This window comes from Acyrthosiphon pisum, chromosome X (genome assembly GCF_005508785.2).
Source record: "Acyrthosiphon pisum isolate AL4f chromosome X, pea_aphid_22Mar2018_4r6ur, whole genome shotgun sequence".
Lineage (NCBI taxonomy): Eukaryota > Metazoa > Arthropoda > Insecta > Hemiptera > Aphididae > Acyrthosiphon > Acyrthosiphon pisum.
The window spans coordinates 46913941-46928456 of NC_042493.1; the positions used below are offsets into that span (position 1 = coordinate 46913941).

The 14516-nt window shown below is 27.1% G+C and overlaps 1 protein-coding gene across 1 annotated transcript; it reads right to left on the bottom strand.

Moving 5' to 3' along the window:
• Positions 1–304: 304 nt before the first annotated feature.
• LOC100161435 (FAST kinase domain-containing protein 5, mitochondrial) lies at positions 305–9080 on the bottom strand. Its single transcript, XM_001948163.5, has 8 exons — positions 8274–9080; positions 6512–6776; positions 5272–5475; positions 4971–5202; positions 4112–4236; positions 2455–2611; positions 2159–2382; positions 305–473 (listed from the first exon to the last, which is right to left on the bottom strand). Exons 1-8 carry the CDS (start codon positions 8921–8923, stop codon positions 387–389), a joined length of 1944 nt encoding a protein of 647 aa, XP_001948198.2. The 5' UTR covers positions 8924–9080; the 3' UTR covers positions 305–386.
• Positions 9081–14516: the final 5436 nt, after the last annotated feature.

Here is a 14516-nt window from a genome sequence, read left to right on the forward strand (position 1 = left end):
TTGCATACAAAGGTGGTTAAGATGCTCATCGGCGTATCTTCAAGTGGATTGCCTATTTGATATGGTGTCACACATTGTCCAAAATCCACATAGTTGTATTGCCTACAAGGGTGTCTGAGTTGCACTTACTGCAACGAGTTATACCCAAAAGGAATTGAACAGTCACAATTTTTTTAATAGTTGTAATTTTATACAGGCAACAAATTATGCAGGATCAGCTAGTATTTTATAATTATGCCATAACTAAATTATGAAGCAAATTATATTTTTAATTGTAATAAAAAAATAGTAAATCACATTGCAATTATTTGAAATAACTATAATCAGTAATATATTATAAGTATTTATAAATTAAATATAAATAAAAACTAACCAGTAGTATTTTTTTAATTAAAAGTTATTCCATGACTCTTGAGTTTATCTGATAATAATGTTTTAAAGTCACGTTCAGTTCCCAGCTCTTTAACAGTAAACTGTAAATTAATCAAAACCAAACAATTATTTTCATTAAATCATTATTTACAAAATTATAATAGTAGTTTGATTATTGATATCAAAATACCTAGATGGATATAATAATATTAATTAGGAATTTTGCATTTAAAAATGTCTATATTTATCTTTGAAGTGCATATTTTACAACAAATTGTTATTTTTTACATATATTAATTTCCATTACATACATGGTGATCATTGGGAGATGTTTATGTAGATATGATTATAATATTGGCCATTAAACAGAAAAAATATAACCAGGAACACAAAAGAGTATACATTATCAAAACCTACTGTAATAAAATACATTAATAATAAATAGGAGTAATTTGTATTTTAAGTTGGAGGTCGGTGTTAGTTATATATAAATTTTTCTATCAAAAAGAAAATATTCAGATTTAAATGCAATGTTGGATACTTTAAGTACTGTTATCAATGTTATGTGTACTATTAGTGCCCTCAGTATAACTATAGTTTAAAATTAATTACTATAGACTTTTATCTGTAAAGTAGTGACCAATTGTGAATGAAAATGTATAAAATGAATGTACTGCCATACAATTATTATTTTTACTGTTCAATCAACAAAGAAGTACATAACCATATCAAAAATGTTTATTACAATTTACAACATAACATAAGTATTTAATTGTTATTAAAATAATTATTTAATTTCCATCTCAAACATTACATTATTTAATATACAAAATAGTTTCAAAGAACTATAAATCTAGTTTAGTGCCCATTCAACATTTTTCAATTCTTTTTTGGAAATGTATAACAACCAGTTACGAATGATGGTGCAAAAATCTTTAATTTTTATAGCATAATGCTATGAAATTGATGATTTTCAGCGTATTACGCATAGGAGCAATGCAATAGCTGACCATATTTATATAAAATGTTAAATTTTTTTTTTGCTGAACACTAGGTAAATACTTATTAATTGGTTTTAAAAAAATTATTTTACATCTCACAAATTATAAAAAATAATTTTTAAGAACTTAATAACATCAGTTTAACAAATTATATAAAATACTCTTTTTATACTTAACAAATATTAATAAAAAAACATTTAGATTAGTTAACAGATACATCATGAAGTAATAGGAACCTATAATTTGCTAAATTATTTTTTTTTTTGTTTTTTTTTGTGATTACTACAACACTGACATTGATAATATGAATGGACAAAACGATACGTTTTATAAACTATCACAACTCTATGAATAACCGAATATATAGGAGGTATAATTTCAATATTGTGTTTATATTGTATTTTCTTTATTATATATGAGTTGAAATAACACTGCTACCACAAAGGTGAATACTGATTCTGTTATACTATCATCAGGTGTATGGTTTTCGCGATCTCGACTGAAATGTTGCATAAACAAATCTTTTACCAGGTTAAATGAGAAAGCACCCCTTTTTTATAAAAACTAATTTGAACTGGTATTAACACTTGAAAAAAGTACTTTAGAGACTTAAACTTAAAAAAGTGACAATGTAGAGACTATGTTCAAAAAAGTGACTAGTACCTAAAAAGAAACTAAATGGGAGCACTAATAAACAAAATAATAAATTATTATTATTATTATTATTATTATTAATAAAAAAGTGTACCGTAATACTATAGAATTATGTTAACACAAACTCTTACCAAAATAGGCTCATAGCCAAGTTTCTTTAGTTGCCTGATTTTACAAGATGTTAAGCCATTGTATTCATTGCTATAATAAAGTACTGAATTTCTTACAAGTGCCATTACTGCAAACCATTTTCCTAATTCTGGTGGTTTCTGGAAATCATTGAATACAGTTCTATTTTTCATTGTTTCAGGAATAGCCACTGGTTTACCATTAGTATCGATGCAAAATAATATATCTAATAAAAATAATTGAAAATTAATAATGTAACAACAATTAAATTAGAAACTAAATATATACACAAAATTACCAGATTTCGGATGATGAGGAAGAGGGTAACATACGTGTAAATAGGACGACTCGTTTTTAAATAGGCTTAGAAGTTCCATGTAAAGTTTAATAAAGTTTTTGTCATTTGTACCTAATTTAGCCATAGTACTTGAAGTAGGTATATGCCATGCTAAATGCTAAAATATGAAACACAATAAGATTAAAATTGAAACATCCGTTAAATCTCAAAAAGTTACACTAGAATCTTATTTTTGTAAATAATAATATTGAAAACATTTGAGCTTGCGTTTAATTTTAATTGTAGTAGGAAAAAAACTATATAGACTAATTCTATAACTTGGAATCGATAAATATCAATAAAAATACACTAATTATATTTAAAAATACCAAAGGTTTAAGTTTATGTGTTATTGATGTGATAAAAAATAAAATTTGACTATAAAAAAAAAACAGTTAATAAAATTCATCATAGTATATAAGAAATAATACTTATTAATAATAATAATTTTCCATGATTCATTTATCTAAAACTTATTTTTATTAATGAATAAATAAATTTAAATACTTTAAATTAAATTGACCCATGTATAGGTATTAACAATTTGAATTAGTGTGTAATATTTAACATTTATTATTGAAATTTACAAATTTTAAATTATATTAGGTATATAATTTGTGTACATTTCTTCTGTACCTATATATGTATATTTTTTTATTATGGCATATAACAGGAATTCCAGCGAGAATAGACTCAAGAACCACAAAGAGTGAACCATTTTATTCAAGAGCTAAAAAAAATATTCTCGATTGTCCAGTGCTCAGGGAAAATACATGACACATAGTTGACTAATAATTATTATAGATGAGATATAAAATGTATAATATAAAAGGATATTTTATTTATAAATTGTTTAATATAATAATTTTGATTAAAATAAAGATATTTTAAATTAGTTAAAATTGTTCCCATCTTACAGGAATAAGACATGAGCCACAATTGTAGACCCTAATTCTAATTTTTAATAATTTAAATACTTTTGTAAAAATGTATTAAAGAACTGTAAATATAATAATAATTAATTTTGAATTTCTTTAAAAACAAAATATATACTTATAAGTTATAAAATAGGCAATAATTTACTTATTTATTAATATTTTTCATAAAAAACTAACTTAACTCTTTGAGACCAAACGACGCAGATGTGCGTTCTGGCAAAAGCACTCCATTAGTGCTAGCAAAGCACATATGCAATTTCACTTTTATCAACCAGAATACGGTATATCATTCATAATGGTTAAGTTAATAATGCCATAAAATACGTTTTTTTTATTTAATAATACTATTGTATGAAAGTAATTTTTAACAATTTTCTACAAGTTTGATTTATGTAAATTACTATATAAGATTTTTAAATATTTTCAGTGCTTAAATGAAAATAAATCTATTTAGTTATTTACTTTTAAAACTATCTTGAATTTACAAAAAACTGTCCAGAAAGATTACCTATTTATATTTATAATATAATAAGTAACTATGTGTTACATATAAAAGTATGTAATTGAATATATTCACATCATTAGGTATTTTTAACCTAACCAATATTACAAATTGTTTAAATGAATAAATTACACATTTAAAATTTTAAGGATACATATATGGGTATTGGGTAGCTTACCTCATTGCAAGACTCTTTTAATTTATCTGGTAATAATGAACCAGAATAGTCCGGGCATTCTATTAGCACACTATTGTTTAAACTTACAATATCACGTGATATATTAAATCTGGATAATCTTTTTCCTAAAAATGTTACACATATTATTTAATATATTTTATTAATGCTAAGTAATAAATTAACTATGTTAGAATTATTTAAATGATAAAATAATATTATTACTCAATTTATATTGAATTAATCAAATATTAACACTATAAAATATATTATAATTTACATATATTCATGATCTATTGATATCAATCAGTAATTTTAGTTGGTTAGTTCTTAAATGTCTTGTTAAGAAATATTTAATTTGAATTGATATAAGAGTACCTTTACTTATTATCTACACAATCAATAATATAAAAAAGTCATACAATGCAATAACAAATAATAGCTATTCAGAAATAGTTAGGTAATAAAAAGTAAGTAAAATAAAGAATTTAAAATATTATAAAGGTAGTGTACTATGGGAATAATAATTAAAAAAAAAATTAAATTACAGATATAACTTATTTATACAAATCCAAAAAGTCTGATAATTTTTCCTGTGCAGTCATTCACATTTTAATCATATGATTTATTTTACTTATTCAATTTTTTTTTTTTTTTTTAAGGTATAATAGTGTTTTTGAGTAAATTAGTTTAGAACATAAAAACTTTTTCAATTCTCGGGAATTTCCTGACAGTCAATCTTAAATTATTTATAAACCATATCATTTTCACAATTTTTTTAATACGTTTATAAGTAGTATCATTTTTTTTCTAAGGTCTTCCTGTTACACCGTGTATATACTTTTATTTTATTGTAACTTACCAAAACATTTATTAAGTGTTTCAATTTTTAAAGCTTTTGAAATACAATCTTTAGGATAAATATTATTCACAGCTAAGTATGACAAAGTGTAAATATAACATCTAGTGTGTTCTTCAAATTCAATATTTCTTGTATCACTCTGAAGTTCGTTAACAACCATTTTGAATATACATGGTGTTGTTTGTGGATTATAATTCAACATAGTTAAAGCCAAAGTTATTCTTTCTAAATCCTAAAAATAAAAAAATTAATTAAATTAAATTTATGTATAGAAATTAAATCTGTAAAAAAAATTTATCACCTTAATTCTTGCTAGAGATATTTCACCAACTATGCGCTGTGAAATTTTTTTCAAAAGATCTTCATGTTTAATTAATAAATTTGTACCCAATAAAGCCATATGAACACAGCATACTAATTTTACTTCATCAACTTTATTTTTTAAGGCATCCATTAATTTGTACATATAATCAGCATGTTGATGCTTTGAGCAATATCTAAATATCTAAATTTAAATTTAAATTAATAAGTGAGACTTGATTTTTATGATAACAAAAAGGATGCAAATTTATAGATTTCATTCTGAATTCTAAATAAGTGAGATACAGATTAGATTCAAGACATTACCAATCTAAATTAAAAAATATTTTAAATGTGCATATTTCCCCATAAACTGTTTTTTTTTTTATTATTAATATTATAGCATATTTGGAAACAATTTATGGATTTTTGTTTCATACTAATACATAATAATATAAAAATATAAATATTTTTTGTACAATTTTAAAACTTAAATAATATCATTCAACGGTACCTTTCAAGACATAAAAAAAATTATTATTTTGACACAATTCTGAATTTATTTAATCAAGTATATTTTGTATATTATTGCATATTTTGGAATTTTTAGTGCATATTATAAGTGATGAGTTAAATACTGATTTTTTTTATATCCAACCGAATTTTGAATTATTTTTTTAAACCCGAACCGAACTGGACATTCTTATTTTCTACCAAACAGAACATAGAATTATTTTAGGTAGAACTTAACTCAATATTTTTTATCATGTTCAAATTAAAACAACCATACATCATAATTAAAATTATATTTTGAGTTTTTGTATTACCAATTATAGAAACAGAACATAAATTGTAAACATGTTTTTAATTTTTTATCATCAAATCAGCCACGGTATCGGATTATTACCACGAGTTTACCCAAAACAGATTCCCGCTACAATAAATATGATAAAAACAAAAATAGCAATTAATGTAGGTACGCGGCTTCTAATAATCTAATTAGTAATTACTTATAAATAGTAAATATTCATTACTCATTAAACATTTTTTTAAATAACTTTTGAAGAATTTTATAGGGGCTAGAAAATCTGGTTCAACAAATATTTAAAGTTTGATTTTCGAACAGTAAAAGATGCTTGATAGTTCGGTTCCAGAGTTCAAATTTCAAACTGAATCAAACGTATTCTATCGCTGGACAGATTATAGGATTTATATTTAAATTATTAAAGAATTTTAAGTACCTTTAAAAATGCAGCCAACTCTATGCTGTTAATGTTTTCAATATCTTTGATAACAGAGTTGTATAGATTTTTTACAAGCTCCTGATTACGTATAGGTGTTTGAGTTTTAAAGAATCCTAAAGACATTATGCCCAATTCTTTAATATTGAAGTCATTGTAATAAGAACATATTTCTTGTTCAATATCATACATTGGTAATGTTGGTAAAAACTTTCTACTTGTGTTAGCATAAAACATCATTTGAACTAACTGCTTGGGAGTCAACCTGAAATAAATAAAATTTATTATTTTTAAATTAATATTTCAAAAATATTATAAATAACTTAAAATAATAGAGATTTTTATAATATATTGTTTTTTTCCCACCAGTGTAGTGTACATGGAAGCACTGCTTACACTTGAAAAAAGAAAAAAGAAAGTGTTTTCAATAAAATCAAGTCAAATATAAAATAATTAATTTAATAAAAGTTATCAGTTATTAGGACACATAACATGTTTGATAGCTGCTTACACGGTAGGGTATTACAGGCCTCCGCGCTACCACCCAACACTGTTGCACATAGTCAACGCCTACAATAATTGTCAGCAATTTATTTTCTCATTGCATTATTTATACTCTATACAATATATAGTAGGAGGCATGCACTTATTATTAGACAGATGTAAACATTCATCATAATGCATATGCTACACCGTTAAATTTTTATTTTATTATAGAACCATCGAATGGAATTGTGCCGTGCGTCTGCATTATAGCTATACACTAATATTAATAGCCTATTATAAAAAAATGGGCTCTTCAGGTAATAACGATTGTGATTGTATAATGGAAAAATAACTACTAAAACCGTTTGGATGAAATAATAAGATGTAATTGACTATTTCACTAAAACACAAAAAGAATCTATTTGAATATTAATAAAAATTTTTTATTAAAAATGTATTAAGGAAAAAAAATTGTAAAATGTATAACTAATTTAACTTGTGCGTATTGGTAGTGGTTGGGTTAGTTAATATGTACCACTGCTTACACTCGCTCACAACCTACACCATGCTACTGATTCCCGCCAATAACTAACCTTTCAATATTTAAATATTTATAAAATCTGTGATTGGATTCTCATGCACTTAATAACATTTAAACATGCACATAAAAAACTTAAAGAAATGAAAAATATTTAAAATTATGTGCAAATTATAACTATGGATTTTGAGTAGTTTTAATTATGTTTATGAAATCATAGTTTATGTAATAATGAAATCTAATCATACATAATAAAACAAATAAATTCTTTTATATTTAATTATATAATCTATTTAAAATTATATTATCTATTTATAGCTGATATATTTTAGAAAATAAAACTATTACACAATTTTAGTGCGGTAGAAACATTCAGTTCATTAAAAATAAGTACACAAAAGTATGTCACAATATTAAATTATACTTTTAACAAATATTATGATTTCTATGTTTAGTAATGTTATGTTGTCGGTTTTTTATAAATGAATATTAGTATATTTAATATCATCAATTATAATATATTAAATACAAATATTTATGTACCTAATATAGAGGTAGATGCATAATTATTTATATCTAATGTTCTTTCAACATTATCCTCTGACTTGACATAGTCAATGTCTGTTTGTAACATATTGTATTATCATAACACATAAATGTACCCCTATAATACACATATTAAATATTAACTAATGAAGAACATTTAATTTGAGACTACTAAATCAATTATCAATATACCTTGATGGCTTCCGTGCTAGCTTCCTGACTCCCATCCACACAAAATTGCTTAATCTAGACAGCTTCATAAAGTACCAGTGGTCCATGAATAGTAAAAGTTTGTTAAGAGTCCAACGCCTGTGCCTTTCAATACACTGTCGGTCAAACTCAGACCACAGACGAAGGTAAGCGGGATCCTTAGCATCTTTGGTGTCCCACAGAGGTATAAGAACAAGCACAGACAGCAGCTGCTCATCAGTCATCTGTGGCAGGACGGCAACCAGACGGTCCCGGAGACCATCATACACCGAATCAGCAAGCCGGTAGTCTCTGCCTCCAGCGTATGAGCTGATTGCTGTAAAGTCATTGCACACCTCGTCAGCCGTCCTAATACTAAAGTCCTGGCCGATGAGCGCGTGAAACTGCTGAGGAGTAATCGCTGTTGGCCAGTTGACAGCGCGCGCGGCCGGATTGACGACTGTAGCACGATACCCAGGATCGTTTACCATCACGTTATGAGCGTTGTGGTTTTCCACGTTCATGTGAGTGCGAAGTTCTGGAGAAAAGGAAGACGCGAACGCAGGCCAGACCTGAGCGAACGCATTCTGTCGTCCGTGATTATTCGCGAACGCTCGTCTAACGAAAGCCAGACGGCTCAGTGTCCGATTCATGGTGTAGCGCGATTGCGATTGACGTCGATCAGATTTCAAAATTACAACGTATAACTTCGATTACCTAACCTTGTTCATCGTCTCTATTTGGTAGAAACCCGTAACAGTGAATAATTCGGAAAAAACAGACAGCGAATTGGCAAATATTATCTGATAACAATAAGAAATTATTTTATTATTTATTATCATAAAATAACAAACGAAAACCCTAGTTATTGATAAGAACAATCAATCGTACGATAGTACGATAAGAGTGGCCGAAAATTGATCGATGAGCCGCGAGCGTCACATTAGCTTTGTTCGTTGACAAAGATTGTATATTTTTTAATAATGAAGTACACCGATTAATTTGTTTTGGAAAAGTGTTAGTTTGGTGTGTACACTATGTCACTATGCCCACCAACAAAAGTGCAGGTCTCGTATCGGATTATTGGCGCGGTTATAGTTATAGTGGACCGTCAAAAATCGCGGAAATTAGTTGACCATTATAATTTTCTGCGAATTTTCGTCAATATTCAATATTTATTTTCTCATCTCCCGGAAGGAACCGTCAATCGAAAAAAACAGCCAAATAGTCGGTACGCCGCACAGTGTAAAAGACAGGGAGTATCCAAATTATCCCAAAATATTTTTGTCCCAATGCACACTTTTCCCAATTTTAGAATAAAAGTTAATTGGGAGAATTGTTTATTATATACATAAATATTTGTTAATTAGAAACCAAAATATTCGATATATAATCTTAATCACGGTCTTATATACAGGTCGGGCAGCTTGGCCATGAGCTGCGTTCTTTTAATGATTATGTAGAATTGTCAAAAAGACTTGCAGTGCTATCTAGTGGAGTTTTTTGAAACCGTGAACTGTCAATATAACCTTACGGATCGCAGCACAGTGCTTAATATCAAATCATACTCAATAGCATGGTCTTAAAATATATAATATGAATGTATAATAAATAATAATATGGTCATTTTGATGATTAATAATAATTATTATTTATTATTTTTTATTATAACACCATTGACCATTGTAGTTGTTAGTGGTGATATTACAATACATTACTAATTGACAATTATATCGTCTGTTTTGTTTTTAATTTGTACACTCACCTTATCCAGTACAAACTATTAAATATTAATCATCATGCCAAAAAAACAATGTATTATTAAAACCGGTTTAAAATCTAGTTTGTTATTTACTATTCCGACGAAAGATGAGGATTTCTTTAAATGGCAACAAGCTTGTAAAAAGTATGTAGATATAAAACGTGGAATGTATTTATGCAGCTTTCATTTTGTTGAAGAAGATATTGTTCGAAAACGGTTACTAGTATCTGAAGGAACTGTTATTGGTGTGGTAAGTTCACCTTTACCATTTCAACATGTTTATGGAAGATGTCTTTAATAGCAATTGGCTAGTTATGTCTGAAAATGTAAATGAATTGTATGTTATTAAGAAACTAGAAACAAATTGTGAATGTCAAATTAGATAGCTCTATAAAATGGAATTGGTGTAAACACATACATTTAGTATGTTTAAAAAAATATAGTTGGCAATGAAGTATGTAAGGAATTTGAAAGTACAAATGTTAACAAAGAAAATGAAACATCTGCTATTATATCACAACTAAATAACTCAAATACCTATATAAAACCAATCTACTTTCCAAATCTAAAAAAATAAATTTAAATAAAATTTTGAAAGAATGTTTGATTGAATTTCAAATTTGGAATAACTGAATATCTTGAAAGAATGTTTCACAACCACCATACCCACTTTGGTTGCCTTAAAAAATGATTCCAATAAATAACCATTACGAAAATTGTCATCTCAACGGTATCCAAATAAATAAAAAATCACCCCTCGAGGCTATTTTTTCTCAACCAAAAAAGAAAACACTAAAAACAAATTTAGAAGTTTCAACAAGGGAAAAACAAAATAATATATCAGCTTCTTTATTATTGAAGCTGAATTACAAATGATTTTTTTGTCTATTACTTATTATTTATAAACAATTTATACTGACCAATTCAACAAATGTTACATTGTTACCACCAACATTCTAAATTTTATTGCTATAAATATTTAGAATATTAGGCAGCAATGAATATTATATTTTTATTTTTAGCGTTTTTTATGACCAGTTAAATGTTTCTAGCAACATGCTACAATTTTTTATTTTAAATTATTTACTAATGTAAGTTACATATCTATGAACAAAGGTGGTTATTATAGTTAAATAATATTTGTTTAATAATGTACAATATTTTATACAAATGATTAATAAATATTACTTTATATAACAAATAAATTACTATACTACACTTTATAGAAATCTGTGTTCATTGTTTCATACATTAAACATTAATAGCACAGAATTCTCTAATAGTGATAGCTGATAATGACAGAGTCGGTCACATTGCAGCCGTTCGGATTCTCTGTCTCTGGACGCTAGTATAATCCTAGGGTCTGAAATTTCATGAATTTTTTTTTTTTTGAAATATTTCATATAAATTTAATTAAACAAGAAATATTAATTTTCATTTGAAACTTTAGTAGAAAGTACAGTAAACACCTCTACTTAGTTAAGTGCTAATGAAAAATATTATAGAAATATTTCTTACATAAATTACCATAATTTTAAAAATTACCTCCATAATTATCTTTCTTATGCATATATAATATGTTCTTTATAACATGATATAGAATTAAATATTGATAATCACTAATTATGTATGAAATCAGACCATCTAGTGATGATTTTATGAAACATACCAAAAAACAGTTTAAAATAAAAATAATATTCTTTTCAATATTTCATTCAAGAAGGGTAAAAGTTTTTCAATTTTGAAATATTTCATTATCATTACCCTAATTAATCCACATTACGAATAAACCAAATATAAAATTCTGTTAATAAGTTCCTCCCAAAATTGAATTAACACATCGTGCATTGTATATTTTAGAAATTATTAAACAAAGTATGTTAATGTATTATAATATATTTATTTTATAATAGGATATTATTTCCATAATGCTAATCCTACATAATTTTCTGGATGTGATCTACAAATTGGACATCTTACATCGCGCTCTTGAATTAGTCTCAATACACAAATATTGCAAAATATATGTCTACAGGGCATCATTGTGACCAATGCTTCGTTGTCTGCACAAATTATGCATACTTCAATTGTATTTGTAATATATAACAATTAATAAATAATTTTTTTTGGTATGGTAGTTTAAGCTACAAGCTACTTGTTTATTTATTTATTTTTCTTACCAAGAATTACCGGCTCGTTTGGGTTTGCTGGTTGTTGTGGAGCGTTTTCTTGAAGTACCTATATTGTAGCCTGCAATCAGAGATAAAAACATTAATATTGAACTGATTTGTAGTTTTATTCAACAAACTAAGGTAACATTGATTATGTTTGTATACACAATTTTTAGGGTTAAAAACCATTTAATAAAGTATAGGTATTGTTATTAGTACTTATTACCATAATTTCTATATTTTGAAAAAATACATTCCATGCATAACGACGGCCGTTGTCTCTAAGTCTTTCTGGACTTCCATGTCCTTGAAGTTCTCTTCTACCACCTTTTGCTGGTATTCCATGAACATCATCTAAAATTACATTCAAAACATACATTGGTGTAATAAATATGACTATTTTACACATTAAATTCAACTAGTTAAGTTACAAAGTTAATATATATCAAAACTAACAAGTCAAGTTAGAAAGTAACTTTTTACAACCCCTACCCCCCCCCCTGGTTGCACCGCTGATTCATTGAACCAATTAAGTATTTTTTTTACATTTTAAATTATTGAAAATAATAAACAAATTACCAATATTCAATAGATATACAATAAATACGACTGACGTATATCACGTAATAACGCAAGATAATAACGTCAATAGTAAAAATACAACGATATTACGATAATAACGGCAAATAGGTTTTGTTGTCGGCAAAGTCGTCGTTTTCTGGGAAAATTCATTATACTTTATAATTCACCAAAATATCCAAGTAAAATCCAAATCTAATTTGTTTTTTAAAAGTATGATAAAAAGGTATACAATTAATATTTTGTTTGCTTGAACTCGGTGGGCCCAGTGCAAATGTCCCATTTGTCCTTGCATAAATATGGCCCTGTGTGCACCAACAACTTCCATCCAATAGTGTTGAAAATAGGCCATTAAGGAATTAAGACTATTGTTCAAACCATGCTGTTTTACTATCAAATTTATAACAATAATTGTTTAAACATAATTTCAAAAGGAAAATAACCATAATATTATGTGGATGACGAGTGTTAATGTCTTATTACCTAAATTTTGAATGTTTCTAAACCCCAATTCTATTGAAAAACCAATTCCATTGTACGACAATGCTTCAGCTGGTAAATGCGGTAAAGCCATTAACTGTAAAAAATAACTGTTTATTCCTGACTTACATGTATATTTAACAAAATATTACCATTCGAACCACTATTCTGGCATCTGCATTGGTGTTGCATAGTCTAATAATGCGGTTACTTCGAATAAACCGTATTATACACTAACTGGACATAGGAAATATTTACTTTTATCATATTATATCAATTTGTTTCATAAAAATACCTATTTATATTAATTAATTTATTATATTATTTTTATATACTTACCCTTATAAAGTGAAACCAGCACCCACTATTATTTGATTTTGGCATCACCATCATAATAGAGTTGCGTAGGCCTTGTTCAAAATCGGAAATGATTTGCAACTCCTCAAAATTTAAATTTAACTGCGAATCGTTGTGAACAAATTGTAACAACCGACACTGTCAACTTACAACCTTGTTGACTATTATTACTACAGACATCAGCTGTGTAATGTCTGGAGGGTGAGTTGGCCTAACTTGGTATGTTCCATCAATGCAAATTGTACGCACTGAAGCCAAATGTATGTTATTAGAAATAAGGTAGGAAATATTTGAAAAAACCAATCCCACAAATCTTGGCACCCCTCCCTGAACTAAATCCAGTCGGCCCTGGTAAAATCTGTTATTTGTTCCATCACAGCATAATAATCTTTGTTGTCATTCATCAGAGACTAAGATGTTAGCCCACTCTTCCAACGTCTCTGGAATAGGTGAACTAACCCTTCTTCTAGCTGGTGCAATAGTTCGTATAGAATTCTGGTGCCCTACAGCTAGTAGTGCTCTAATGTTCCTATGGGAGTAAATAAATTAATAAACATGCATTACGTGCTATTTTAAAATAAAATAAAGTATAGTTTACAATTTATATTTTTATATTTATATTTCTTTTTGGAATATAAAATACAGTTGAAAATGTATTATTAAAGTTATTATTGTATCATTTTAGAATTTAAATAAATAATAACATACTGAGGAGCAGTCTTGTTATATATTTGAGCCGGTGATATATTCTCACTTCCTCCGCGTTCTCTTAAAGCATTGAGGAACACCCGGACTTCCAATGAACGTTGACGGTTTGGGTGATGGATGTGTTGCCTTCGGCCAAGAGAATAATTGATCCGGGGTCCAATCCCATCCGTGCGGTCACTCTGCAGCCGA

What these genes read in the sequence shown, in the direction of transcription:
- LOC100161435 (XM_001948163.5), bottom strand. Translation starts at nt 8,923, where the DNA reads ATGAATCGGACACTGAGCCGTCTGGCTTTCGTTAGACGAGCGTTCGCG. An exon ending in AGTTGGCTGCATTTTTAAAG is followed by an intron (nt 5,476 to 6,511) that starts GTACTTAAAATT and finishes ATTTAAATTTAG; the next exon opens with ATATTTAGATATTGCTCAAA. An exon ending in TCCTCATCATCCGAAATCTG is followed by an intron (nt 2,383 to 2,454) that starts GTAATTTTGTGT and finishes TATTTTTATTAG; the next exon opens with ATATATTATTTTGCATCGAT.